The sequence below is a fragment of the Lineus longissimus genome, chromosome 3 (genome assembly GCF_910592395.1).
Source record: "Lineus longissimus chromosome 3, tnLinLong1.2, whole genome shotgun sequence".
NCBI classification, from domain to species: domain Eukaryota; kingdom Metazoa; phylum Nemertea; class Pilidiophora; order Heteronemertea; family Lineidae; genus Lineus; species Lineus longissimus.
Genome location: NC_088310.1, coordinates 25,317,542 through 25,344,068, shown reverse-complemented (window position 1 = coordinate 25,344,068; position 26,527 = coordinate 25,317,542). Strand labels below are relative to the sequence as shown.

Sequence of the window (26,527 nt, the reverse complement as noted above, 5' to 3'; positions counted from 1 at the left end):
CATCTATCCTTCCTATTGGCCTGGTCACATTATTATGGATTATAGGTTCAGGTTGTTTCAAAACATTAACGGTTGAGGATTGCTCCGAAGTAATCTTTGCTATCGAGCTCGTTCTTTGGTCTGCTTTGAGATGGATTATCAGGTGTGGATCTGCTCGTGCTGCCCTTGGCTCTGGGTGTAACAGCATTTATTATCTCGCCAGGTCTGGTTGTGCCAGTATCTGCAATCTCATCAGGTCCGGTTGTGGCATCATCTCCTGTCTATCGGGTCTGGTTGTGTAAGCATATCCTGTCTATCAGGTCTGGTTGTGTAAGCATATCCTGTCTATCAGGTCTGGTTGTGACAGCTTATGCTGTATTATCAGGTCTGGTTGTGGTAGTACCTGCTGTCTCTTCAGGAAAGGTGTTCTGATTTCATGCAATCCCTTTATGAAAATGATCAGGTATTCACCATGTGAAAATGAGACACATTTTTCCTAAGGGTGGAGACAAGGTCCACCCTGTAGAAACATTGTGCACTACGTTAGGAGAGTACACATCTACGGATCAGACAGAGTACACATAGTGAAGGGGCATGACACATCCAGCAAAGACTTGGTACACTCTTGGGCAACATGGCGAGCTATGAAGGGGAGGGCACATCCAGAGGAGATATGGTGCACTAGCTGTCTCATTGGCCGAAAGTCATTTCTGCAGGTTACAATATAAAGCGACGGTAAAATTGTGTATCCATCGTGTGAGGGAAAACAATTCTGGGCCACCCTGTAGTACATGAACTTGTCACCCTGTTCAAAGACATTGGAGCGAGTGGAAAACGAGGACATTTCTGTTTTCCACCGCAACGGGCCTGTGTCGCGGGCCATGACAGGACCTCGGCTAGCTGGCGCCATCTGATCTAAAAAAGTGGAACTACGCGATTACTTAAAATTACCCCATCTTGAGGTGGAAATTAGTGGGGAGGGGGACGAGGTATCCATGAACCCCAAACATGGTAGGCCTACTGACGACCGTTATGATCACAGCTCTTCTTTATTCCAACCTACTTGCATGCCAGGACCCTGCAAAACTATCAGCTGTTGCTATGGCACTGATGCTTCCTAAACCATCGAGAAGGACTGTCACTCTGGCAAGATTGGATTAAAGATCACTCATTTTTCTCACCATGTTTTACCCAGGAGACAGGAGTGTTTAATGGACAACTCCACGAAGACGCCACAGGCAAGGAGAGACAATTGAACAAAGAGCCTATGCCAGCTGGTTATCTGACAAGGTTGGGAAGACCTTTACACAACGTTAGAAGGCCAAGTTTTTCTGACAAGTTAACACTATTAGGTTGATGGAGACTACAGGACTGACGATGGAACAACCACCCTCTGCCAGCTGGTTAACTTGTCAGGAAATTTCTCGCTCAGCAGCCTGGTTTATATCAGCACCGATAGTGGCGCTCAGATCACATTATCCGACTTGGATCTAAAAATAGATTTTATGAGAAAATACTTTCCCCCACAAAATTGGTGGAACACGGAACTTTAGGGAAATTGCCCGTTCTGATGACGGCGAATTGAGGTCAGAGGTCAGAGGTGAAGGACGGCGCTTTTCATATTCAGAAAACTTCTGCAAAAATAGTGCAGCAATAAAACACTGTTTGGTGTAATCAGTGTGGGGGCCAAGGTAAGTTATTGATAACTATGGAATTCACATAATTAGCTTCGAAGTTTCTTGACAGTCAATGTGGTATTTAATGGCTTTTTTTATCAAAATAAACACTGGCGAAACGATTCGCCAACTCCGCATGGAATCCACGTGCTTTGACCGCGTGGCGTTGTTTGGTCGCCATATTAGCAGGAGACTCCCTTTTTCTGTTCGATCAGTGCGGTTAATGGGCAAAAATGAGCGATGAAGACCGAGACGTGGATATCGAAAGTGACGTGAGTACAAAGATAAAATGCTAATCTTTTGATCAGTGTGGCCCGATCGCACCTCGATGTAACCATTTCCATGTCATTGCAATATCTTTGCAGATCGACGATGACGACCAAATTTCCATCGACGGAATGGGAAGTGGCAGCGGCAGTGGAAGTGGCATCAATATCCCCGATGGAACTCAGTTTATGACCCAGGTGGGTTGAAATAAGGGCTAAAAGACATTGGAATAACAACTTAAGATGATTTCAAATGTGTTGGTCAATCTATTTCTGTGTTATAATCCCTCAGCCTCGTAGATTGGAGCTCTGTAAACAAACATCGTCATTGAACTGCCTGGTGATCTGAGAGCCGAGCTGTCATGTGGAGACAGTTGAGTCACGTGTTCGTATGTTATCATGGTTTCAGGCAAAGCATAATTTCTTTATCGTTTATTGCCTGCTGATTTCCAAATCAGTGAGTATCAGTGATGTATATCTCTATGGCATAGCTATATGCTAGGGAATGATTAAAATGAAATTGAAAATGAAACTGGATAATATTAAATAAATCAAAATCAAAATGGTCGCTATAATCAGCTCTATGGAAAAATTTGAATCTGAAATACGAGGGCGGCTTTAAGCTTTGATATCATCATGCCATGGGGCAGAAAGTTGACGTAGGAGACAACATTCAACACTTAATCCCTTGAATTGAATTAGAATGAAACTTGTTTGAATTTTTGTCGTTCAGTAGGTTTTGACCTTCCGCTTGTTCTAAAAAAAGCCTACTTATCAATTAATGATGTGAACATGTTAGACCCTTGGCACACTGATTGAGTGATTGAATTTCCTTTCAGGCATATCTAAGTCTGTGCTGGGGAATGAGATTTTTTCAGGAGCGGATCCAAGAATCTGGGGAAGATGGGTGTGCAGCATGCACACCAAACTGCTAGCCAGGCCTGTTTGCCGAGCACCAGAAGTATTGTTAATACATGTCCATTGGCACATTGGTTGAACTTGAAGCTTCTGGTTTAAGATGTTGACTACCTAGGCCAGGTGGTGATGCTTTCTGAAGTTTTTTCAGCAAAAATAGGATCCAAGTTCCAATTGGAGGAGCAAGAAAGTCTTAAGATTGGACATGTTTTGTGCAACCTTTAGTAATTTCTCTTTTCCTTATATATTACCAGGCTGAAAAGAGAGCACACCACAATGCTTTAGAGAGAAAACGTCGAGACCATATTAAAGAAAGCTTTAGTAGTCTTAGGGATTCCGTGCCTGCTTTACATGGCGAAAAGGTAAGGCCTAAGGTGAGATATCGTCTTATTAGTATTACTTACACTGTACCTGTCTTGTGAATTAAATTGTGGCGGCGTCTTTGAATGTAACAGAGAGATTTCACAAGGACAACCACAGCATGTGAAAAAAGTCATGAAAGAAGAAGTCACCTTTCAGTCCATTGTCTGTTACACTTCACAGGCTCCAGACCAAAAGTTGAGGACAACTTCTACTCAGAGAATTTATCGTCAAGTCCTGCCTAAAAGCAATTAGTGTGATAAACGTCACTGGTAATTTCATGGGCCCTTGACATAAAATAGTATGTTGTTTCTTGTTGCAGGTGTCTCGGGCACAGATCTTGAAAAAGGCTTCTGATTACATACAGTACATGAGGAAGAAAAATCATTCTCATCAATCGGATATAGATGATTTGAAGAAACAAAATTATTTATTAGACTCCCAAGGTGAGGTTTGATTGTTTGTGAAATAGATCTGCACCTCCTGGGCTTCAAAAGAGTGCTGTGTCATGCAGAATCACTTGACTAATTTTTCTACATGTACATCATCAAGTTCATGTTTGCAATAAACAGGGGATTGGGTGCAAGCAATTCATTGCGCCATATTCATATAGTGAAAAGTAAATTCTTATTCCGTGACTGATGCTTTTAAATTTCATTTCAGTCCGTGCATTAGAGAAAGCAAAATCAACCGGCCAGTTTGCCAACCAGGCATCGACCGCTGGTAACCCTACTCCAGCTGTGAATCCTAAAGGCGGTGCCGTATCGGCATTCGATGGTGGATCTGATTCGGAGAGTTCAGAATCGATAGACGCTAGCAAGAGTAAACGAAAAAAGCTAAAAACAACGCCTAAGTGAGCTGGGTGGTTTTAGACTGTGGTGATTAAAAATATAGGTAGAGCGTCATGAATTGGAAGGCAGCATCCAGCACCAAATTTTATGTGGCATTTGGGAAGGTCCATGATAAATACTCACGGTGGACTTATGGATCAAATTATCATAATTGTGGATGTGTCATGGCCCAGGTGGGTGGTTCTTGACCCTTCCTCATTGAAATTAAATCCCTGGCGTGACTTGAGATGAATTTTGTGGACATACTTGTTTGTTAGATCTTATTTGAACTGTGAGATCAATTGCAGGAGGTCAACATTCTGGGAAGGCTGAATTTTACTGATAGGATGCCATATTAGAATAGTAATAAAATTGCTAAGTCTTCTTTGACAATTTTGTTTTAAAATGTCAATTTTTGTCCAAACCAATGACACCAACCACTGCATGGTTCACATGTTCTATTCATGCATGTCTTTGGTAGAACTTGTAAATTCATCTCAAGTCAGTTTACAGTTTATGTGTGCTATTTAAAAATGGTATTTGTGGCATTTTTCCACACTCTGCGGAATACTTAATTCTGAAGGCATTAAGTCAGGTTGTATCTTCCTTTCTGATAGCAAGAATTGGTGGTGTTATTCTACAGGCAGGACCACACAGCTGCAAGATACTGTGTAGATGCTATTGAGCTGGTTTGTGCAGGCCTGCACTCTTCAACTGGCTCAATGGCGTCTACACAATATTTCCTTACCTGAATTTCCTATGATTTCATACAAGTTTTTTGGTCTATGCATATTTCATGATTTACTTAGCTGTATCGAACTTTGAATGCTGGATTGTATGCATTATATAACCAACTTGACCTTTTGGCCTACCCATATAAAAATATGGAATGATTTATATTTAGTCTGTCTGGTCTTTCCACAGCTGTAAAGCATGTGTGCGAAAGAAGTACATGTAGTCCACATCATTTGCAGTTGGAAGTGATACCGGTGCAATAAGTAAAATACAGCAAGGAATATGACTGGTGCATCAATTGTCATTAGTTGTAGGGTTTTTTTGGTTATATTTTCCATGTAATCCAGTGTATAATACATATAAAAATAGCCAGTTCAGAACATTTTTTTCTTGAAATTGTAGATAATGAGTATATACGGGTTGCATTGTACAAAGTTGGCTGTGTTTCGGATATGACAATTCTGTTAAAAAGTTGCCTTTGAAAAAAGAATTGTGGTCGCAGGAAAAATGTTTGCAAGTAAACTTGTCTTTAGGTGCTGAGAATCTAGTGGAATGTCGGTAAAATGTGGTCATTCACTGGAAATAAATTTTAGAGGTAAGAAAAATACAAAAGGCTATTGTATCCCACCAAAGAAAAGTTGTTTCTGGGATGGAGTGCATGAGTATTCAAGTGGAGTGCAACACCAGCAGCACTCTTATTATGATTTATGATTGTTAAAGCAAATGTGAAGCATGCAATTCATCATGCCGTACATGTAGATGGCTGATATTTTCTTGGCTCTGATGAACTGAAGTCTGGAAGGACAATTTAGTTTGCCAGTAAATCAATGGTCCAGTTCTAGTTGTGCATGTAGGTGTGTGGTAATTATTGATCTCGGTTCCTCAATAATAGACGTATCCCTGTCGTATGGTAGGTCCTTTTCTCTTGTTGGTGCTCCTTAGTGTCGTGGAGGGAACATTCAAGTATTTATCATCTAGTTTTCAAAGAGTATGATATGCACCTTTCTTTTCAGAGAAAGGTACAAATTTAAAAATCTTTCTATTTGAACCCAAGCTAAGACTGAAATTCTTTGATCATGCTAAAGTTTTGAGTCTTCTACTTGGAATTGTCCTCTATCTGACTTCCATATATCAGTGTTGAATGTCCTAGCACAAATGACTTCACTATACGTCCCGAAAACTGTAGTTAGGAACCTTTACTAAAATCGGATGTTGTCGAATAGGGTGTTTTATTTCTATATAGCCGGACAGTGGAACTTCCTCTTCTTCAATTTCTGTTTGGTTTTTGCCCAATGAGGAAAAAGAAAAGTGATCTCTTGCCATTTTTGCACATGGAGGTGTCCTAACATTTCACCAGCAATTGTTGAAATCCTGTTACTGGGACTGGGATAAAAACGGATTTATGTATTTTGTTGACAATACATGCCATGTTTTAATTTTGATTTAACAAAATATCCATGTCAAGTTGTAAAGATTTCTTGGTTTTATAAGCCTGGCTTTATCAAAGTAAACTTAAACATACATGAAGTATGTATGTATCCATTGCCTCGGGCTCAGCAATGGTAATTTTATTTCTACGGACACTAAACAAATTGTTTGATAATTAGCAGAAAATTAAACTTAAAGGAGGCTTAAGTACTGAGCCGATTGGATTTGTGATAATCTATCTGATAACTGAACTGTGTCAGTCCTTCCTGATTGGAAAACCAGAGTCACTAGGTTTTTGTCATTCCTCGTCATTTTTCTGTGTCGGGAAGTCTTTAGAACGCAACAACCATTTGAATCAAATGTAAATATCCATAGGTTTGAATCCTATTGGCTGTGCAACATGTTAAAGTTCCTCTATCTTTTGAGTAAGTGTAAATAGTAATAAATGTGTATTATACAATGTAGAATTGTGTTGTTTTGCTGATGTCTTGTTCTTCCCCAAGGTCATGGAGGTTAGTACATGTACTAAAACTTGTGACAAGACTGCCAATGTATCTTATGCTGTAGCCTTTGCCTGGATGGTGTTCAAAATGAGATTTGCCCCGTAGTTAACAGTCGTGCATCAAACTTCACTTCGTCTTCTTTGGATTCCTGTATCATACCCGTCGAGTTCCTCCATCTGGTGGAGCATCTGGTTTTGCTTGTGAAAGAGGATGCCGACATCATGGGTAATGATAGCCTAGGATAATGAATGTACATGTATGCTATTGAGTATTGGACCACCAGAGAATTTGTGAATGTATGATCTTAAAGGATAATTACCATCACTAAGGAAGCCAAGCAGGTCTTCGGGCATCCTCATTCCCACCTAGGTTGTCGGCAAGCACCGTGCTTATCATGGACAGCCCTTGTATCCTCAAAGCACTAACCCACTTTTTTGACATTTTGAGTTTTTTGGCCCAAGTCGCCCAGCATTCAAGAGCAAGGCACCTCGAATAAAAATGCCCTAGTCATCGACGAATCAAAACCCTGTATCCAGCTCAATATGCAGATATGCCTCTCTCGGTATTTAACACGCAAAGTAAATTAACCTAACTCAGAAACTGCAGACATTTGACTCCACACATCGTGAACAATCGTGGAAGAATGCAAATGAAACGTCAAGATAAGACAGTTTTCTCAATTTCTTTTCAAGATTTATTTCTTGCCATAAATGAAGTACAAAAAGTAACAGTATCTTGCTACACAATCATTAAACAAACTCAAAGACAAAGAAAGCTGTACCAGAATCTTGCCCAGTGTATGGATATATACAAAATGTGAGGTGAATGTGGCTATTCCCCCCCAGACCTGAACTTTGAAAAGATTGGCTCACCAACAGTGAGTTATATCAGGTTTCGATGGCCTAAACTTGAGGGATCGGAAGTAGGGGCAGCATTTAATTTGAAAGTCATTTTGCAGTGTGAAAAGTTCATATGATGCGTTTCATCCTATGTTTCATATTTCCAGAAGGTTAAAAATGCCAATGAAAAGGTTTGTCACACATCACAGTTAAAAACCACATCTAAAGAACAAGCTCATCCTTTTGTCTGGTCCCAAAAGGTCATGATGCCACAGTTACAAGACAGGAGCCCATTGATACCCAGTCCAAAAGACATCACCAAAACCTGAGACACATAAATGAATTAAGCTGACTCTAGCAGACTCTGATTGATGGAAGGTACGACCAGCTATCTTGTTGATCATGCAGATGCTTGATGGTTTCCAGGGACAGGCTGCGTGGAAAAGTACTGCAGCGCTTGCACTACAGCTACTGGACATATGTTGAACGTTGGATGGGTGATTTTCTGAAAGAAGAAGATAAAACGGGACTAAATTATCTGCAGCCACATTTCAAAACAGGACTGAGTAAGGAACTGGTCAGGGAAAACACTGTACTGGCCAGCATGTGTTTGGCCCAATACCCATGAGCAAATGCAGGAAAATTGCAAATTGTGACCAAATTTTTACTACATGTAGGAGCCATCTGACCGACCTGGAATAAAGATGATGTCTTCTGATGTAAGTTTTTATTAGTACTTACTAATTCATTGTCCATAATTCCCACTCGATATTTCTCATGTAACTTTCCAAAGTCAAAATGCTGAGCAACTGACAGACCACTTAGAGCATAGCAGGTATGGTAAAGATCTGTGTGCCTGGAATGGAAAAGCATAATACATTTAGAGAAGATTATGTTGAAGAGAGTAGACACAAAAGCAATTTTTGTGATCGAACTGTTTTTAAATTTCACACAACAAGTTTCTAAGACATTGTCAGTTTTATCCCATCCCCTCAGACAAAGAGAGAGAGAGAACAAAAGTGACAGGATGGCAGTCTCCAATGCTGGCACTTCCTCACTAACCACTGAACCGGTTTCTGGATCTTTGTATAATGCATAATATAACCACCAAATCTTCTTGCAGGAAACACGATATAATCTTTTTCATAACTTACTTCCCCGGCTTATCAAATAGGCCTCCGTGGCTAGACTGGCAGCAAAGTAAAATGTAGTCCTGCAGGGCTCTCTGATCGAACATCCAATGCTTGTAACTCAAGGCAGGGTCGTCTGGAAGGATAAATCAAATTTGGATACATCAAATCTCGATTTCTAAATATAGGGGGACTACACTTACATGTACAACACATATTATGACTGATTTTATGCGATAACACATCTCACAATTGCGGTCATATGATATCATGACACAATGCATTCATGCAGTCATTGACCAGCATTACTTTGTACAAGCCCTAAGCATACTCACCATGAACAGCAAGTGCTCTATGCAACAGAGGGAAGACACCTCCTTGCCAGAATGAATAACATGCATCAACGAGTTTATTTGTTCGACCTTGGAAACCACCTTCAAGACGCATCTGACGATTTGCTGTCCAGCGCTGAAATCATAAGCAGGAGATGTCTACTAGTGTACTTGTACCAGTGTTTTGATCTATGGTCGATTAGGAAAGGAAGTGATGTAGCAGAATTTGAAATGTGTTGAAATGTATTGAGGTTTTTGCCTTTTCAAAACTGACTACCGTAGAAAAAAACCCAATTAATCAAGAACATGAGAAATCCCATCAAATATTCACTCTTGATGCTGCTGCCAACTGAACTCCCAACACAGGTTAACACCGTTCGTACCAATAAACTCTTGATATCACAGCTGTTTTCCTTGTTCATCAGAGTCAGGCCGGCAAAAGCACAGAAGGAATATCCACCGTGGGCCTCGAGGCCAGGAGCACCACCAAAGCCACCTTCATACGTCTGACACCTGAAAAAAGGCATTTCTAAAAATAAATTGCAGTGATAAATTGTTTGAAGAGCCGAGAAAATTCATGAGTTCTGACCATAGCTAACCCCTTACATGTGTTTCATTCAGGTGGCAACAAGCTGGGCAGCTCACCCCGTCGTCTGCCACTGCACCCTCATTCATGGTGAACCTACAAGTGACTTTTACTTACGAAACAACCCATTCTGATGTCTTCTCAAAGAGACCTAGTGTGTAGATATTGGTCAATCTGGCTACGCTAGCTGCACAGTACACCCCTCTCACATCCGCCTCTCCGCCTTCATGCATGCTAAAGCTTCCACCTGTTTTATCATGAAGCCTTGTCAACCATTTGTACAAATTTTCTCTAGAAATAGAAGCGAAAACCTTAAGTCATTAATTCCCAACCTGACATTTGCATTCACATCAGGATAGGGCATCAAACTTTTGTTATTATTGCTGGTCGACTTTCTGGCGACAAAAGAAAAATGCAGTGTCGAATACATTGTCTTCTTCATCATTTTCAAAAGATAGTGACTTATGATCAGTGAAAGTTTGAGGACGATGTGGTAAGCATCTGATCATTGTGAATTAATGCTGAATCCTGGCCCTAAAAATAAGCAAAGAATCGACTAACTGTTTATCGCCTGCCCAGGGAGCTACAAGGTTTACATTGACATAGCACATCTGAATGCTGCAGATGAAGAAGATGCAGCGCGACCTACCTGTCAACCGCATTGTAGGCCTCTTCTGTTCCAATGATACATAACGAATTGACAGCACCATAAGTAGGCGCCAGATGTGCCTGCTGGTATGGGCCACCCCCAAAGCCTCCACTTGGCTGCTGACACTTCTTCAAGAAAGCCACGATGCTGAAAAAGAAACGGGTGCATGTTGTTGGAACACCAAAGATGCTGATATGAAATACAGAGGGGAAGTTATATTTCCTCCCTTTCAATGTACATGTACATTATTCAAACATCATTCCTCCCTGATACTATGCATGCAATCACAATTTCACGACCCAAATCAAACAGATCAAACAGATTATTTTGTTGGTTCAAAGTGCCAGGCAAAATCACTCCTCCTTTGAATAGAAAAATTCAGCACCACTTGAATCTAATTTCTTTTTAAAAGTCCATATTTTTCCAGATTCTTACCAATGAACTGCTGATACCCATCTTTCCAAGAGCGTGATCTTACTTACTCGGAAGCCAGGTCATCTGGAATGGGGATACTCAGGACCTCCATGGCATGAAGTGTCCAGTAACATAGCCATGGTTGACTTGCATCCAAGCACTCATAGTTCGTGGACAGATGGCGAATATTTTTTATGAGATACTTCATATGCGCAGATCTCAACAGCGTTGGTTCGCTGAAACAAAAATCACAATGAATTAATCTATAGCAGAATTTATACTGGCCAGAAGACCTAGATGCAAAAAACAAAATGTAGGCAATGATGGATCAACACACTAAAACACCCAAATCATTTTCATTGAAGCTCTTCACACATTCACTTTTCAGAAAATATACGTACTTGATTTCTATTTCTTCCTCCAAGAGCTCTTTGAAGTTCCTGAATATGGCAATTACTTTTTGCTCAACCTCTTCCTGGAATAAAGAAATTCATATTCATCACATTAATATTTTGACACCCAAAATGTCAATGACAGAGAGGATCTAACTACCAGTACAACAGAGAATCAAAGGCCCTGGTCAGGAACAAGCTGACCCAGGTATGAAGGGAGGAAAACAGTCAGTCTATGTCAATGTGAAGCTATAGATCGATGCACTTGATTGGGAACAACACTACGTTATGTAAACATTGTTTCCAATCAAATGCATCGATCTATAGAGACCAGATACCAGCTATGTGCTTCAGGCATGCTCCATACATCTATCAATGCATCACTCTCACAAAATTTCAACAGTAACTGGTCATAATATAATCAAATATCCATTGGCAGAGCTGACCTGTTCAAATGAAGAAAATGTAGAGAGTCCATTGTCATTAGACTTCAGCGCCTCAAGATCTGCGATATGGCTGATTCTTGTGTTATTCTCTGGACAACGTTTGGATTTCTTCTGAGGGGAATCTTGAGAGTCATCATCATCTCTTGGACTCTGCATTGGTTCATCACATTCACAAGACGCCATAGTGACACGCAGGGTATTCTTCGTTGTTGGGTCCTCAATGAAAATGAAAAGATTGCTGGTGAATGACTGTGCAGTCGAGATGGATAGAAAACAAAATCGACCAAGTTTGTGAAAGAACAGGATGTAGGCCCTATTTGTAAATAGTGTGAAGGCCAACGTCATAATAGATAAAAATTTAGTTCGTTGATTTTCCGTTGATGACCTCTATCAGCCCGTGGTGCACACAAACACGTTATTTAGAAATTACACACTGAGAAAAGGCGAAGACACAGGAGGGCCACTGATATGCCTAATGATGATGATGATGATGATGAACTGAGTTTCGTCCGAAAATAGATAGGGCCTAACTGTTTACGTTTACACACAAATGGCAAATGCAGGTACACGTCAACGGGTAATTGTCGGACGTCAGTTCGCCAAGAAAACCAAAGGAATTGAAGGATTCATTGAACTCATCAACACATCATTAGTTTTTAGTGAAGTTTAACTGTATTCCTAGACAAATCACTTTGGTATGTAGAGATTACAATTAACTCACGTTTAAGTTTGTGGAAGTAGAGTTGTCAGTTGGTTTAGGGGCGCAATCACCTAGCTTATAGCGAGCAATTAATAAACTAAAATTTCCGTGATGGCCGTGACATGCGTGACAGTTGCAAGTATTTGGCAAAAAATTAGAGTCATATTTCGTGTTATAATAACTACGTTGTAAACATAATGCTCAAAATCGATTCATGAAAAGGGCAAAAGGGCAATATCAAGCAAACAATAATGGAAGAAAGTGTGATTCCATTAGTTGAATACTGTTTTTAGACACTATTACATGTATTGGCCTACTTTTCTGTACACCACGAGAACAATGCATCGTTGCATGTCCAAAGAAACAACACATCTAAGTGAGGCGCGTTTGTAAGGTAAAGAAAAGCTCAGTCGTCTAAGGTCCGGTGGTCGATATACTGATTCCGTGAGCGCTGACAGTCTGAGTCTAGTGGCGCGGCCGCCTACTGATACGATCGAGAGGGCGGTTTGGGGTTCCATGTCTGGTATATGTATATGCATATGTATTTATTATACAAACATATATAAATGAATGTACATGTATTTCTTATACAAACAAACTGGTGAATTCACAGGGCTTTTTTAAAGACGTTCTTTAAAAATGACTTTGCACCGTCATTCAACCCCGTAATCATTTCATAGGATAGCATGATGAGAAAGAGTTCTTGCTTTTTAAAATATCTTTATCTTTATCTTCCAAGCAAGATGCTGAGTTCTAAAAAACCCAGAAGTTTCTTATCACCCAATGTCTACCAGATGTTATGTGAGATTGGTGTCACCGGTGAGGATTCTGATGAAAGATGTATTCAGGACGATCACCTCAGGTTTACTCATATCGCTTGTCTGCTACCAGGTCAGTAACCGTAGATATTAATATGCAGAATATTGGAATAATTGGAAAGCTTACACTACAGTCTAAACTTTGTTATAGGACAGTCTACAAATGTCTCAAGCAGGTATGTGAAGGTATTCGTTTGGACCAAAGCAGTAACTCCTAGTTCTAGTCACTGTTCAAGTTAGAATTAATCAACATTTACCAGTGCAAATCCCTGCAAGTCTGTCATCATCTTGATAAAAAATTACAGAGTACCGTTGATTTTGAAGCATAGGGTTAAGTCTGTTGTTAATTTGGATATTTCTAGATGCTGGATCTGATGAAGACGCCAAGTTTTACCGGAGATATGTCCAGTCCTTGGCAGCAGTTTTCAAGAGAAGTAAAGAACATCTTGAATCTATGACAGTGGAAAATTTCTCATCTAAATACCAGCATGTCATAACATGGACAAGCTGCCCTGAGGTATGGCCTGAAAGAACAGCCAACAGTCAAACTGGTCAATTGAAAACTTTCATCCACAATTAGCGAAACCAAGTTTGAGACAAAGATGTTCTCCCAGAAGTAAGACTTGACAGAACCTGTTGGTATGACCATTCTTTGTTCCTTAGATTAAATGTGAGTTTCATTGTACCCTTCCTTGTTGTATAAACATGGCATGGATGTCTGGGTTATGGTTGTTCAATCTGAACTTGTCTCTTTACTTAAGCACATACTTTCGGCAGAGAATTTTAACATCTTCCCACTTTTCTATTTCAGTTGATCCCCAAATGCTTTGATAATCTTCAGAGTAAAGATGGTCCCTTGACAGCATTATCCCTTCTGATGTTAACTTCCATCCTAGAAAGGTCTCTTGGTGATGTAAGTGGGCATTGCTGTATTAGGCCCCATTTCATTTTATTTTCCCCGCCCTCCGCATTACTTCATTCACTCACATGAAATTTTGGTTAAAAAAATATATAATTTCCAAATTTAATTGGCACTTTTGCAAATTTGGTTCATTTTATCAGCAGTTCTGAACTACACTTGAATGAAGAAACCTGCTGCAAGCTTATCTTTAGCCTGAAAATAATCTTTTAATTGCTTTTCAGGTTTATGAAATGAAAGGCAATCAGTGCCCATCTCTTTTAAAGGACTTACTGGTGACACCTGAACTCAGGGAAATCTTTGGTTCATCTGTGGTGAGTAATATCATAAGTGAGGCTGTCTCAGAATCTTTGTATAGCCCCTACCTTACCTCTGAGCTTGTCTTTAAAAACATCTTTCAGTTGTTGAGATTCATTGCAGCAAGCCTTTTGAAAGTGGCTTTTGAATTATTTAACATCTATTGGGGTGGGAGTAAGTTGAAGCATGTCACATTATCTGTTTCTCTTTATTGCCAGGTTCAGCTCTTAACAATCATGATTGGACCGCCAATTTCTCTAAACATCAGAAATGTGATCTGGCATGGATTTGCTGCTCCAAATGAGATACCTGTGGAGTAAGTCAAACATTTCTTGGAACAATTTCTTGTGTTGCTTTAACACCTGTGCAGTAAAATCATTGACCATTTCATAACACCTCAACGTTTGTTTTCTCTTCAGGTATGGGTATTTCCTAATGATGATGACAGTGAGTCTAGGAGAAGTGCTTCAATCAAAGGGCATTCGATCCAGTGACATCCCACACAGACCGTTTCTGGATTTCTCTCGGGCTGAACTCCTGAAGGGAATATTTCCTGAAGATCTGAATCTGCAAGCTGTCAGAGATATCATCACATCATCTGATTTCATCCCCAAAACCATGCTGCCATATCTTTCTTTGGCTCTTGAAAAGTATGAAAATAAATGGTAAGGATGAAGAGATTGTCGGCACGGCAAGATACGATTGTCTCTGAGGGGTCAGCCTTGTGTTGGATTTATAAACTTTTGTTTTACATTTTTTCTGTGGGGGAGACTGGTAAACTTTGTCCACTTGTATCTAATGTAATTATTTGGCAATTTCTTTGCAGTTATGGTGAATGTCTTGTGCTAGTTCTTCCCCAGTTGGAACATGGTTTAAGGTGTGCATTTTCCTTGTACAACAATTGTGAAGAACGCGTAATGACAGCTGAGGTCAGTTTAAAGATGTTTTCTGGAATATATTGTAGAATATGTCTTGTTGGGTATCAAAGATTTACACCAAATTCAAATATGTGTGAAAGTAACTTATCTGTGCAAGCTATTATTGGACCAGTTTACTGCACCAACTAAACGCTATACCTTACATTTGCATATGAAAGTGAGTGGTGTACGTTGTTTATAGTCATTCTATGCATAGCTCTCATTGATATACATGCTGCTTTATTTCAGTCTACCACCCTCTACACAACCTTTGATGAGGCAAGTATAAACTTTTGTATTAAACAACTCCAAAGTTCACAAGTACAAACATTCTCTCTTCCTAATGTGCCGAAATCAAATTGTGACAGTGTTATTTTGGCAGGATTGTGTTCAACTTTTTGGTCCTGGAGGGGGCAATAAGCCCTAGGGGAGGAAGGGGGCACTTTCAGGATTGTCACTGAGGATGAATCTGTGTGGAACTACGAAAGACCTGCAGCAAACAGCCACTCTTACACGGTGCAAGACCTGAGGATATCTGCATACAGAAAAACTAAAATATTACCGGTAAACTTTTCTTCCAGATATTGAGCCCAAATCTGCCAGATGGTTCTCAAAATAAACTTCTGAAGCACTTGGGGGATCAACATATTCAGATGTTGTATGACATACTGATGTATCCAGAGGGCCCAAGAATACGCGATAGAGTTAGCCACGGAGAAGTGGACCTTGCCTCTATCAGTCGGGATGTTGCCCGATATGTGATCCAGATAACTGTGATATTGTCAATACAGAAGATACAGGATAACTCTTTACTCCAGGTGAGAAAATATTGATAGCATTCTAATTTTGGCTTTCAGATACCACGAAAATGTACGTTTAGCACTGACAAATTTCTAAGAGGAGGACCCCCTGTGAAACTCGAGTCATCGTTTATTTTTCTTATTACAGGAGCCGTCTATCCGTGAACTTGTGCATGTTTCATCCAGATATAAGTCTGTCTTCCATCCCCTTGCTTTCCTGAGGAGACAGATGGTAGAGAACATCAACAAGCTGTCAGACTGGGAAAAACTTCCTAAACCACGCATTGAACAACTGTGAGTATCTCTCTGAAGATTCGGCAGGGCAGAAGCGGAATTTGATCAGGCCAATTTTTGATATTATGGTAATTGTCTCCCTTTTATTTTTAGCCCAGCAACTCTGGACTGGGAGGTCTTACAATCTGGAATCTGTGATATGTTAGAAGTGTACAAGAATGCTACAGCTGCCATTGTTGGGATTGCTTCCATCAACGGTGATGTTAAACGCCAGGTCCTTGAGCCGTTCCATGACAGCCATGACACTTTACAGTCATATCTCGGTTCAAAGTCAGCTATACTCTACAGAAGCCAAAGCACAATACAGCCTACACTCAAAGTGGGTCTACATTTCAACGTTATACGTGATGTGCAGATGATGTTGTTACCACCATTTTGGACAGCAAACGTGGTCTTCGACTGCAAATGGATGACATTCAAGTTGGTTTAATATCATTGAACCGTGCGACGTCTTTTACGAAAAATTGCATAAATGAAGTACACAATACAATACAGGCATGGTGTAAATTAAAGAAGTGCTGGATTTAATTTTCTCAAGACAATCTTCCTTTAATAGAATTCATGTGTTGTTTTGCAGACCCATAATTCAAACCGGCAACCTATTAGAATGTCGGAACTGATTGGTTTACTTCGTCGCATCTTGACCAATGGGACGCAAGCATCTGAGAACGTCTGTTCCGTGACAACACTGAGATACAACCAATGGGAAGCAAAGGAACTGAGATCTAGACAGAGGAATACATACAAGAGACACTTGGATAGGTAAAACTTTTGATTATTTGTGATTTTCAGTGATATCAGGACACCTGTCCTGGACAGTTTCCTCTCCCTCCTATACTCAAATATTTCATTTTCATTTCAGCGTTCCAGTCCTCTCCATTGGTCTACGTCTTGTCCTTCTAATTGTTTTGAATATCTACCAAGATCTGGATATGTGGGCCTCAATGGAGAGAAAGACTCAACATGATCATCTAAAGTAAGTTGATTTACTTTTTCATTCATTGTTTAATTTTGGGATTGTATTGGAGAAAATCAGTGATATTTGTAAGAGGGAGACTACCGCTTGAGCTATGAGGTCTGAATGGTCCCTCTGTTGTCTTTTCACACAGCAAGATTGTCACGGGTCAATTATATATAGTTCAGGATATTGAACACAGGTGGCACTTTGATATTGATTCGCCTTTCGAGGAACTGCAGCTCTCAATTGCGTGTCAGAGTGTTCTGCTGTGATCCTATGAAAACTTCCATGGGGATTGAGATGCGAATGATTCTGAAGTGTGAGAAAGTGATAAATCAGGTAGGATACCATGCAGCAACCTTTTTCCAATTTCTGTATTTGTAAAAATAACTTGGGGGGGGGGTCATTGACATTTTACCACTATAAATGAGTGAATGTTTTAACAATTTCTTTTAGTTGAGACCCACATTCAAAAAGTATTTCTTCATAGAACTTTATGTTTTGAACTTGTTCAGTCTTCTTGAACTTGAATCAGACTTTTTCATATCCAAAGTCTACCGTGAGATTTAAACAGGTGTCACTTATTACAATCGATCAACTGGTCTATATTTGGTGCAGACCTTACGAGCAGACTGATAAAGTTTGAACTTAGCTGCTACAATTGGATAAAGCCTTCAACAACACCTACGATAATGCTCATGTGTTGGAAGGATTCCTGTGAGTTTTGATTATTTTTGTGATCACACTCGTGGGTTTATCAACAGATACAGAATAAAACATCAAAATAGCATGAGTTCATGAGATCGAACAATATCTTGATAACTGCTCATCATCCCAGCTTCATACATCAGAAGTAAACCACAAATTGCTATATTTAGATTCAAATGACTATTCTCATCTTTAAGATTGACATGATATTGCTTTGCGTCATGGTCAATCTCAACTGGATCGCAATAAATTGTATCCCAGTAAGAAATCTGCTGCATGAATCAGCTGGGAGAATGGTGAGTAGATGGTCTATCTCACTGTAAGTCTTTCATTCTCAAAAAAAGAACCTCTGATAAGACGTGACTGCGATTCAGCTCAATTTTTAACGTACATTTCGGTTTTTCAACAGAAGGTGAGATGTCCATCGGTCTTTGTACCTACAAAAAGATTGAGCTGTTTTTTGTTCATTCAATGGTTAAAAGGCTGTTCTATTATACTGGTTGTGTTTGACATTATGATTGATCTCCCCAATAATTGAGCAATATTTGACATGTTGTTCATTCATGGTATTGACTTGATGCGGAATTGATCGCAAATTATGGAAATTAAATGGTCAACAACTTCCTGATGTAGAGATGTCTGGTTTGACCAAATTAATCTGGAAGTGTTTTCAGCGCTCTTGGAATTTCTGTTGAGCATTTTTTGGTCAGGAAGTAGACTTTGCGGTCAAGGATGGTATGATTATCAAGTGACGGATTTATCATAGGAAATGAAAGGTTTGAAGTGTCAGCTGCATGGTGTGATGATAAACTATCCGGGAACATTTTGCGGTGAAAAGGTGATAGTTCAGCTTCAAATTAAGACCATTTGTCCCTCTTCAGATTATTAAAGTCCCTGAACCAGTATTGTGAGAACATCGTCTCCTTCTCGAGCAGTGACAAGAATCGTTGGGATGAGGCGTGTGGACTTACGGATAAAATCATCTCGCAGGTGAAAGGTTTCTATGGTTAATGACACAAAATGAGATGGTAAGTCTGTTCCACCGCAGCATCTTTACCCACCACATTTACCGCACGAGGCAAAATATTGATTTTTTTCTGACCGTTCAATTAACTGCACATACTCAATGATAAACCAATTAGTAATCTTTAAGTTCATCAGATTTTGTTGCTAATCAGTAATGTTGGGCACTTCTTGTGTGAGAAAATGTCAATTAATGGATATTTTTGATGAATAAAGACAGTGGAACCTCAGTCAAGGATGGTTTTTTTGTTCCCCATAATAGTATCGTGTATCCCTGATTCAGAAGATGAATAGATCAAAGATAACAAGGCTGTTTTAGTGGACAGATAGATCGGAGGCAAACAATCTCTCAAATCATTGAAGCAGAAATGCAACTAATGCAATCAGTGACATGAAGGTTCTCGTGTTCTAGTATTAGTTTCATAAGGAATCAGGTCTGGACCACGTAAGGTGGGTGCTACAAATAGATGGTCTCCTTGTCATGTCCTTTTGTAATTGGACTATATTTGTATAATTGTTGGGTCCTCCAACCTCCCTGATGAGAAAACATGTGATACCATAATGGTTGCATGTGGTTTCATGACTCTGTTACAACACAGTCAACACAAATCAAAAAAAATCTTTGAAATTGACAGTATTTGAAAAAGATTTGATAACTTTTTAATACCACACTGCTATCATTTCAGATCAATGGAGCAGTTAAATCAAGTGAGGGGTGAAACTGCAGACAAACTCCAAATCAAGACAACGTTAGTTTTTTGATCACTCTTGTCATGTGTGGACTCCAGAAACCTCCGGAATTACTCGGAACATTACCGGTCAACATGTCCTTGTAAAGGTTGACTCGGGAAGGAGATGTCTGACATTATTGGAGGCAAGTCAACATGGAGTATCCATGAAATCAGCTGCCTGGCAATTATTTGTGTCCTTGTGCCATTCATTGTCATTGGAAATTTATTCGTCATCATTTCTGTGATAAAATTCCAGCGACTTCAGGTGCCAACAAACTATCTCATTATGTCGCTGGCAGTCACTGATCTCGGAAGTGGACTTTTCATACCTTCTCTTGTCATTGTGGAGATGAAAAAGGAACTCATTCAAAATAATCACCTGTGTCTAGCAGCGTATTCAACCATCTTGATGAGTGCTGCGCTGTCTATTCTGACCCTGGCTGCCATTGCTTTTGATCGTTACACCGCTTGTGTCAACCCGATGGAATACATAAAAATTGTCTCGATCAAACGAACATTCATCATGATCGTATCAATATGGATTATAAGCATTGCTCTGACCTGGGGTATGATCCACGGGTTACATGACCCTGATGACGGATTGATGATGTCCACCCATTGTTCGTTCAGTTGGATACCTCAGAGGGCACTAGCCGTACTACTCGGTATTGTCTTTTTTCCGTGCTGTCTGTTCATATTCTTTTGTTACTTTCGGATTTACCTTATAGCCCGCCACCATGCTCGAGCCATCGCTGCAGTCGAACGAGCTGTCCATCTAAGTCTGCACCTCAAGTACTTGAGAAAGGACACTAAGTACGCAAAAACTCTTGGCATCGTTATTGGTGGCTTTCTTGTCTTGACTTTACCATTCCAGATCGTCATGTTGATGGAAGTCTCATCCGAAATGAGAGTCAACGATTGGATTATTAATTACCTAATATTATTAGCCATGGTAAATAATGGTATCAACCCCTGGGTGTATGCATTCAGAAATGGGGAATTCCGGGCGGCATTTAGACGCTTGTTAGAAAACACACCGTTTAAATTCACTCGTCACCGAGAAGATCGTGAAAGTTTGTCTTCTAACGGACCTACTGGTTGTCCCAGTTCAGTCGTTCGCTTAAGTCGTGTGAACAGTCGTGTTTCTCCCGATTTGATCAGCATGTTGTATATGAATAGTGGAGGTACCAGTACGGTGCGGTCATCTCTGCCATCAGTGCCAAATTTCAGTAGCCGCATTGGAAAAGGTGTGATAATTTCCCCAAACGCTTCATTACATAAGATGGTAACTTTGAAAAATATGATGAAGGCGAATGGGGATGGTGCAAATTCAATAGAAGGGAATAGTAGCAGGAGACAAATTATAGCATCTACATCAAATGATGTGCTTGTTGACCAAAACTGAGTTGGCAGTCCCTGAGAAAGGGGGGAGGGTACTTTATATTGTCAGAACCCTGCTGGAGCAAGATGTTTCATATGTACGTAACTATCAGATAATATGCTAGTAATATGAATAAATATTTCTTATTTATGAAATCAATGTTAAATTTTTCTCTCTGATATATAAAGGAATATTCTGCTTCAACATGCACTTTGAATTTATGAGGACCATTATCTCACAACCACACTAGAGACATGGAGGATCACCATCTCAAAACTTGGCCTGGGGCAATGAGGACCATCATCTCACAATCTGGTTGGAGACAATGAGGAACATCAATGAGGAACATTATATCTCAGCCAGGTTAGAGACAACGAGGACCATCATCTCACAACCAGGTTGGAAAAAGTGAGCAATATTATATCTCGGCCAGGTTGGAGACAATGAGGAAAACCTTCTCACAACCAGGTTGGAGACAACGAGGACCATCATCTAACAGCCAGGTTGGAGACCATGAAGAACATCATATCTCAGCCAGGTTGGAGACAGTAAGGAATAATATATCTCAGCCAGGTTGGAGACCATGAGGACCATCATCTCACAACCAGGTTGGAGACAATGAGGAACATTATATCTCGGCCAGGTTGGAGACAATGAGGACCATCATCTCACAATCAGGTTGGAGACGGTGAGGAGAATCTGTCCCGAGAGCACGATGAAGACATCAATACTCCTATCTCCTATCTCAACTGATTGAAAGATTGAGACTGCTGCTGTCTGTCTGCCTGAATCTATTCTAGACATCTTTAAAGGAAATAACACTAAGATTACCATATTTTGTACAAATTTATTAATATAAATGTCAAACCTCAAGTGCTTTCAAGTAAATTGAGCCAGTTACAATTTCAAACGATACAAATTTGTAATTTGGTGTACAGAATTTCAATAATTCTGGAAAACCAACTCCCAGTTTTTACTCACTGAATGGCGCAATAATGACACTTCTACCCAGATGAGTACTTTTAAGTTCAAAATTTCCACCAGTGACCTGACTTTGGGCATACCAAAAAGCAAAACTTGGAAGACAATGTTATTACATTACAGTAAACCACAAATATTTGCAAAGATACCAATACTGACCACCACCACATCAATACTACAGACACTATTCTAATGATTACAGTAAATCACTGATCTGGACAGCACACCTGAAGCAAATACAAGCAGGAATGTTGTGACTAACGCAAAAATGAGAAGTCGGGCACCGACCATATTAACAACTCCAAGAAAGATGGCACCACACTGAAAACCTAACATTATTAAACCCAACCAATGTCACAACCAGTATTTCTGTCGAGATCGATGGACACATTTGACCCTTCCTTTATTGTTTCAAAGGCAAACATAAAATCTCTATCCCTGAAGCTACTGTCAAGTCAATAGCTTGGCAATCTGGAGGCATCTCAATGGTATCATGTAGGTCCACAGGGGGTTCCTTGCCAAGTTCTTCATGGTAAAGTTTACCTATGTGAGCTTTCATATGTGCTGCTACTTTGTGTGATTTGGCAGCATTGATGTTAACCCCTTCCAGCAGGTTGACCTTTTGCATCCAGAACAGAGGAAGGAAGCCATGCGACAGGTAGTACTCAAGCTGGCAGTACAGAATGTATGCCATCTCCACCAGGGGTCTCTGGTGTACAAGGAACTCATCCACATTGTGCATGAAGACCGTTTTCAGGAGATAACTGGTGATGAATTTATCAACAAAATAAATTACTCCATCATCATCCTGAACAACCACACGGCATACCACAGGACTCCGAAGACATTTGGCCAAGATGTAGGCATCCTTTACCCTGTCCGGTAGGTTCCTGATGTGTTCAACTTCAAGTTTAGAGAATGTGACACGATAGAGCCTTTCTCGCTCAGACTCTTCAAATGTTTTCCCAAATTCACTGTCTCGATGCGGTGGCCTGGCAACCAACTGGTATCCACGTGCTCTCAGGTCGTTACGAGTCATCATCCAGGTTCTCTGTATAGCATCACTGGGCCAGTCCTTGACTTGAAGCACTGGGACGAGGTCGACAGATACCATGAGGCTGCTCTGATCAGTTGCCTCTTTCTGGTATCGCATTTTGATGGGTGTACTAGCAGTACCTTCCCCAGCGGTAGCTGGAGGAGCCGAAATCAGCATGTCATCCTTGGACTCCATGTAAAACCAAACGTTGTTATGAAACACTTTGCTGCTGTTGGAAAGCCTGTTAGCTTCGTCATACCTTATGTATCCATGGCCAACATCAAAGAGTTCGTCCACGATAACAATATTACTTGAACTCTGAAGCATGAAGTCAAATTCATCAGTCAATCCCACTTTTGTCGACTCTACTGAACTTCCAATTGGTTCAAAAGACAATTTATAAAAATTGCGAGCTTGCTCTGTGATACTGGAAACTTTCTTAAGGATAGTTTGTGTCAAATCACGTCTTATATAGTAAGGAAGCGCTCTCACTGAGCCTAACCCTGGATAGGTGACTAAACTTGTCGCAGTCACCTTTCTGGGGCGACCATCTACCGTTGCAGGTGACAGGGTCTTGAAGACATCCCAGTCAATATATTCACCATAACAAACATAATCATGGACCTTGTGACCACTGTTATCAACTGCCAGAGGATTCAATCCAGCAACTAAAAGATACTGGTACATATCTAGAGACCAACACCGAGACAGACACTGGATCAATTTGTCGTCTCCAACAAAGGACAATGTAGCGCCCAATGATTGGAGATACCGTACACAGTCAAGCTGACCCTGTGAAATAGCCTCTGCTAAGGGAGAACAACCATTTCTATCAACATAGTCTAAATCGGACTGATTTCCCAGTTTCATAATGCACAAGATAACATCTTTCTGTCCATGTTTGGCTGCCAGTGACAGTTTCTCACATACAATGGTTCCCAGGTCACCTTTTTTGGTGATATGTTTCAAAAAACACTCCACCACATCAACTTGGCCATGAATGATACCATTATCCAAAGCGGAAACCGCATCTTCGTCTTTGCTGTCATAGTCTGCACCGTCTTTTAGAAGGATATCCACAATATCCACCTTCCCTATAGATGCAGCAACACTAAGGGGAGATCGACCTCGGCTGTCCCTGCTCTCGATATTTGCTTCAAACTCAAGTAATAAAAGCACTATACCAGTATGACCACTGAATATAGCTTCGAAAATCGGACACCAATCATATGCACCCTTAGATTCAGTATTGGCACCTCTATCTAAAAGAAGTTTAACGACATTTTCGTGTCCGTTTTGAGATGCTATTGTGAGAACAGAATAACCATAGTTGATCTTTGTCTCAATGTCTGCACCACTATCCAAAAGAAGTTTAACTATGTTCTCATTTCCACTTTGTGCCGCCAAACAAAGAGGAGTGAAACCACTATTTTCTGCCGATTCAATCGATGCGCCTCTGTCTAGCAGAAGCTTAACAACATTCTCATGTCTATTGAGTGATGCTATAGAAAGAGGTGAAAAATTACTCTTTGTCTTCGCCTCAATCTCTGCACCTTTATCCAGCAGAACTTCAGCAACTTTCTCATGTCCATCTTGTACTGCTAAACAAAGAGGTGAGAAACCACCCTTTCCCTTCGATTCTAAATTTGCACCACTGTCTAGCAAAATGTTCACAATATCTTCATGTCCATTTTGTGATGCAAGTGAAAGAGGAGAAAACCCATCCAAAGTTTTTGCCTCGATCTCTGCACCTCTACCCAACAAAAGTTTAACAACACCACTCCTTCCATTTTCTGACGCTAAGGCCAGTGGGGAAAAGCCACTATTGTCCTTTGATTCAATATTGGCACCTTGGTCAAGAAGAAGTTCGACAACATTTTCATGTCCATTTTCAGATGCTATTGAAAGAGGAGAGAAACCATTGTTTGTCCGAGTCTCAATTTCTGCACCTCTATCAAGCAGAAGTTTCACTGTATTCTCATATCCTCTATTTGATGCGAAATGAATGGGAGACCAATCATTACTTCCCTTTGTTTCGATACCTGCACCTTTGTCTAAAAGTACCTGAACAATACTGCTATGGCCTTGATAGATAGCAAGGATCAAAGAAGTGTTTCCTTTAAAATCCTTTGTTTCAATGGAAGCGCCTTTTTCAATTAATTCCTGTACAGTGTTGTCATTTCCGTCCCATGCAGCTTGACTTAAAAGTGTCAGACCGTATCTTTCCATTGTTTCGCCTTCACCATCGGTATCCATGTTGTAATAAAATATTGCCTGGAACTAAGAGGAAAAAATCTCATTGTTTTTCTCAAACCATACCCACAATGCACTGCGGATGTAAATCTAACAGTATAGAATTTCTATGGCAATTAATGCCAGTGGTAGAAGAACTTTTACAATACAAAACAGGTTTTTTTTACTTCTTTACTAAAATCCACCCATGCTTTTCTTAAAAAGGTGACATCAACACTTTTTAGTGCACATCAAAGCTTTTTATTTTTGCCATATTTACATGTATGTTCATTGAGGACCACTGCATTAGCTGTCTTTAACTGTTCCAATGCACATCTTCTCTAATTCCTCTTCAATCATGGTTCTGACCATCACATGAGCCTGCTGCTGATGAAACCCAAGCGATGCGTTTCCTCCAACATTTTTGAAGATAGCATCTCCACCAGGGTGAGTCTTACCAAACTGCGTAACATTATAGACCTAAAAAAGAAAGAAATGATAAATAGCGAATGTCATCAAAACTATATCTTTGCTATTGTATTGGTATTTTTGATGTTATCTGGAGAGCTGGAATTTTACATTTTGGCCCTTTGCCTTTGGCCTTTCTCCTGACCTCATTCTGCCTTCCTGTTGGCAGTGTTGCCAGCCCTGCCCTAAACCTCTTCAGCCACACGGTCCTTTGATTGTGAATGTGAGTGTGAGCATTGAGCAATGGCAGTATGTGTTGTTGAAATGCAACTGAATAGGACTCGTCGTTTTGGCTCTGGTCAGCCCCCTAAACCACCAATTCGTCCGATAATCAAATCGCAGTGTATGCTGCCAATGCTATTGCTAACCAATGCATATGCTGTGCAACGCCAATACACGTGGCCACCCACCCAGGAATCTATTCTCGGACACCTGATTATCTGGCCATCCTGCTCAAAGATGACAAGCCACTCGGTCTTCAATACCAGCCTATTGAAAAGCAATATATAGAGAGCCATACTTCGTGTATGTATTTACCTTTCCGTCTATTATCAACCAGGCATCCTCTTTTGTACAGTGTGTCGAAATTTCGTCTGCACCGAATTCTTCCATCTTGATGAAAAATTTGCTCCATTCGGATTGGTCAATAAAACTCCAAAATACCCGTGTATTCGAAACGGCCACTAAAAAATCTTAAAGTATAATATTTTGATAGTGCACATTTCTGATTGGATTGCAAACTACTTGGATATTTGTAAATAGTTTTAATTGCAAGGTGAGTAAT

General features: G+C 40.2%; 5 protein-coding genes across 14 annotated transcripts; 3 read left to right on the top strand and 2 right to left on the bottom strand.

The window, feature by feature from the left end:
• The first annotated feature begins 1,817 nt into the window (after nt 1-1,817).
• LOC135484366 (protein max-like) lies at nt 1,818-6,656 on the top strand. Of its 4 annotated transcripts, none has more exons than XM_064765752.1 (5): nt 1,818-1,927; nt 2,021-2,119; nt 3,091-3,198; nt 3,519-3,642; nt 3,860-6,656. In XM_064765752.1, exons 1-5 carry the CDS (start codon nt 1,889-1,891, stop codon nt 4,051-4,053), a joined length of 564 nt encoding a protein of 187 aa, XP_064621822.1. In that variant the 5' UTR covers nt 1,818-1,888; the 3' UTR covers nt 4,054-6,656. The 4 variants fall into 4 exon arrangements, with proteins under 4 accessions (XP_064621822.1, XP_064621821.1, XP_064621824.1 ...); XM_064765751.1 differs by having other exon boundaries at nt 3,091-3,210; XM_064765754.1 differs by lacking the exon at nt 2,021-2,119 and having other exon boundaries at nt 1,824-1,927.
• A 707-nt stretch (nt 6,657-7,363) lies between these two features.
• On the bottom strand, nt 7,364-12,259 carry LOC135484364 (protein farnesyltransferase subunit beta-like). 2 transcript variants are annotated; one of them, XM_064765748.1, is made up of 12 exons: nt 12,202-12,250; nt 11,915-11,952; nt 11,481-11,696; nt 11,044-11,117; nt 10,711-10,878; nt 10,229-10,375; nt 9,697-9,870; nt 9,377-9,506; nt 8,997-9,129; nt 8,686-8,797; nt 8,273-8,387; nt 7,364-8,036 (listed from the first exon to the last, which is right to left on the bottom strand). In XM_064765748.1, the coding sequence occupies exons 3-12, from the start codon at nt 11,661-11,663 to the stop codon at nt 7,932-7,934; spliced, it is 1,341 nt and encodes a 446-aa protein (XP_064621818.1). In that variant the 5' UTR covers nt 11,664-11,696; nt 11,915-11,952; nt 12,202-12,250; the 3' UTR covers nt 7,364-7,931. The 2 variants fall into 2 exon arrangements, with proteins under 2 accessions (XP_064621818.1, XP_064621817.1); XM_064765747.1 differs by lacking the exon at nt 11,915-11,952 and having other exon boundaries at nt 12,202-12,259.
• Nucleotides 12,260-12,299: 40 nt separating this feature from the next.
• Nucleotides 12,300-19,735, top strand: LOC135484363 (endoplasmic reticulum membrane-associated RNA degradation protein-like). 4 transcript variants are annotated; one of them, XM_064765745.1, is made up of 16 exons: nt 12,300-12,574; nt 12,920-13,071; nt 13,361-13,515; nt 13,810-13,911; nt 14,142-14,231; nt 14,433-14,530; nt 14,634-14,879; nt 15,041-15,143; nt 15,381-15,410; nt 15,713-15,949; nt 16,080-16,225; nt 16,319-16,544; nt 16,803-16,987; nt 17,088-17,201; nt 18,773-18,919; nt 19,601-19,735. In XM_064765745.1, the coding sequence occupies exons 2-15, from the start codon at nt 12,924-12,926 to the stop codon at nt 18,900-18,902; spliced, it is 2,010 nt and encodes a 669-aa protein (XP_064621815.1). In that variant the 5' UTR covers nt 12,300-12,574; nt 12,920-12,923; the 3' UTR covers nt 18,903-18,919; nt 19,601-19,735. The 4 variants fall into 4 exon arrangements, with proteins under 4 accessions (XP_064621815.1, XP_064621816.1, XP_064621813.1 ...); XM_064765746.1 differs by lacking the exon at nt 12,300-12,574 and adding an exon at nt 12,611-12,703; XM_064765743.1 differs by lacking the exon at nt 12,300-12,574 and having other exon boundaries at nt 12,729-13,071.
• A 29-nt stretch (nt 19,736-19,764) lies between these two features.
• Nucleotides 19,765-21,153, top strand: LOC135484365 (5-hydroxytryptamine receptor 2B-like). The gene has a single exon (XM_064765749.1). The coding sequence runs from the start codon at nt 19,770-19,772 to the stop codon at nt 21,048-21,050; it is 1,281 nt and encodes a 426-aa protein (XP_064621819.1). The 5' UTR covers nt 19,765-19,769; the 3' UTR covers nt 21,051-21,153.
• A 739-nt stretch (nt 21,154-21,892) lies between these two features.
• On the bottom strand, nt 21,893-26,352 carry LOC135484361 (ankyrin-3-like). 3 transcript variants are annotated; one of them, XM_064765738.1, is made up of 3 exons: nt 26,281-26,352; nt 25,556-25,755; nt 21,893-25,323 (listed from the first exon to the last, which is right to left on the bottom strand). In XM_064765738.1, the coding sequence occupies exons 2-3, from the start codon at nt 25,580-25,582 to the stop codon at nt 22,411-22,413; spliced, it is 2,940 nt and encodes a 979-aa protein (XP_064621808.1). In that variant the 5' UTR covers nt 25,583-25,755; nt 26,281-26,352; the 3' UTR covers nt 21,893-22,410. The 3 variants fall into 3 exon arrangements, with proteins under 3 accessions (XP_064621808.1, XP_064621809.1, XP_064621810.1); XM_064765739.1 differs by lacking the exon at nt 26,281-26,352 and adding an exon at nt 26,154-26,210; XM_064765740.1 differs by lacking the exon at nt 26,281-26,352 and adding an exon at nt 25,889-26,041.
• Between the last annotated feature and the right edge of the window lie 175 nt (nt 26,353-26,527).

Coding starts and splice junctions, on each gene's coding strand:
- LOC135484366 (XM_064765751.1), top strand. CDS start 1,889: ATGAGCGATGAAGACCGAGACGTGGATATCGAAAGTGAC. Junction 2,120..3,090: donor GAACTCAGTTTATGACCCAG/GTGGGTTGAAAT, acceptor ATATATTACCAG/GCTGAAAAGAGAGCACACCA. Junction 3,211..3,518: donor GCGAAAAGGTAAGGCCTAAG/GTGAGATATCGT, acceptor TTCTTGTTGCAG/GTGTCTCGGGCACAGATCTT.
- LOC135484363 (XM_064765743.1), top strand. CDS start 12,867: ATGATGAGAAAGAGTTCTTGCTTTTTAAAATATCTTTATCTTTATCTT. Junction 13,516..13,809: donor CATGGACAAGCTGCCCTGAG/GTATGGCCTGAA, acceptor TTTCTATTTCAG/TTGATCCCCAAATGCTTTGA. Junction 15,144..15,380: donor AACGCGTAATGACAGCTGAG/GTCAGTTTAAAG, acceptor GCTTTATTTCAG/TCTACCACCCTCTACACAAC.
- LOC135484364 (XM_064765747.1), bottom strand. CDS start 11,663: ATGGCGTCTTGTGAATGTGATGAACCAATGCAGAGTCCAAGAGATGAT. Junction 10,376..10,710: donor CCAGATGACCTGGCTTCCGA/GTAAGTAAGATC, acceptor TTTCTTTTTCAG/CATCGTGGCTTTCTTGAAGA. Junction 8,388..8,685: donor CTATTTGATAAGCCGGGGAA/GTAAGTTATGAA, acceptor TTTCCATTCCAG/GCACACAGATCTTTACCATA.
- LOC135484365 (XM_064765749.1), top strand. CDS start 19,770: ATGTCTGACATTATTGGAGGCAAGTCAACATGGAGTATCCATGAAATC.
- LOC135484361 (XM_064765738.1), bottom strand. CDS start 25,582: ATGCAGTGGTCCTCAATGAACATACAT. Junction 25,324..25,555: donor GGTCCTCAATGAACATACAT/GTAAATATGGCA, acceptor TTTTCCTCTTAG/TTCCAGGCAATATTTTATTA.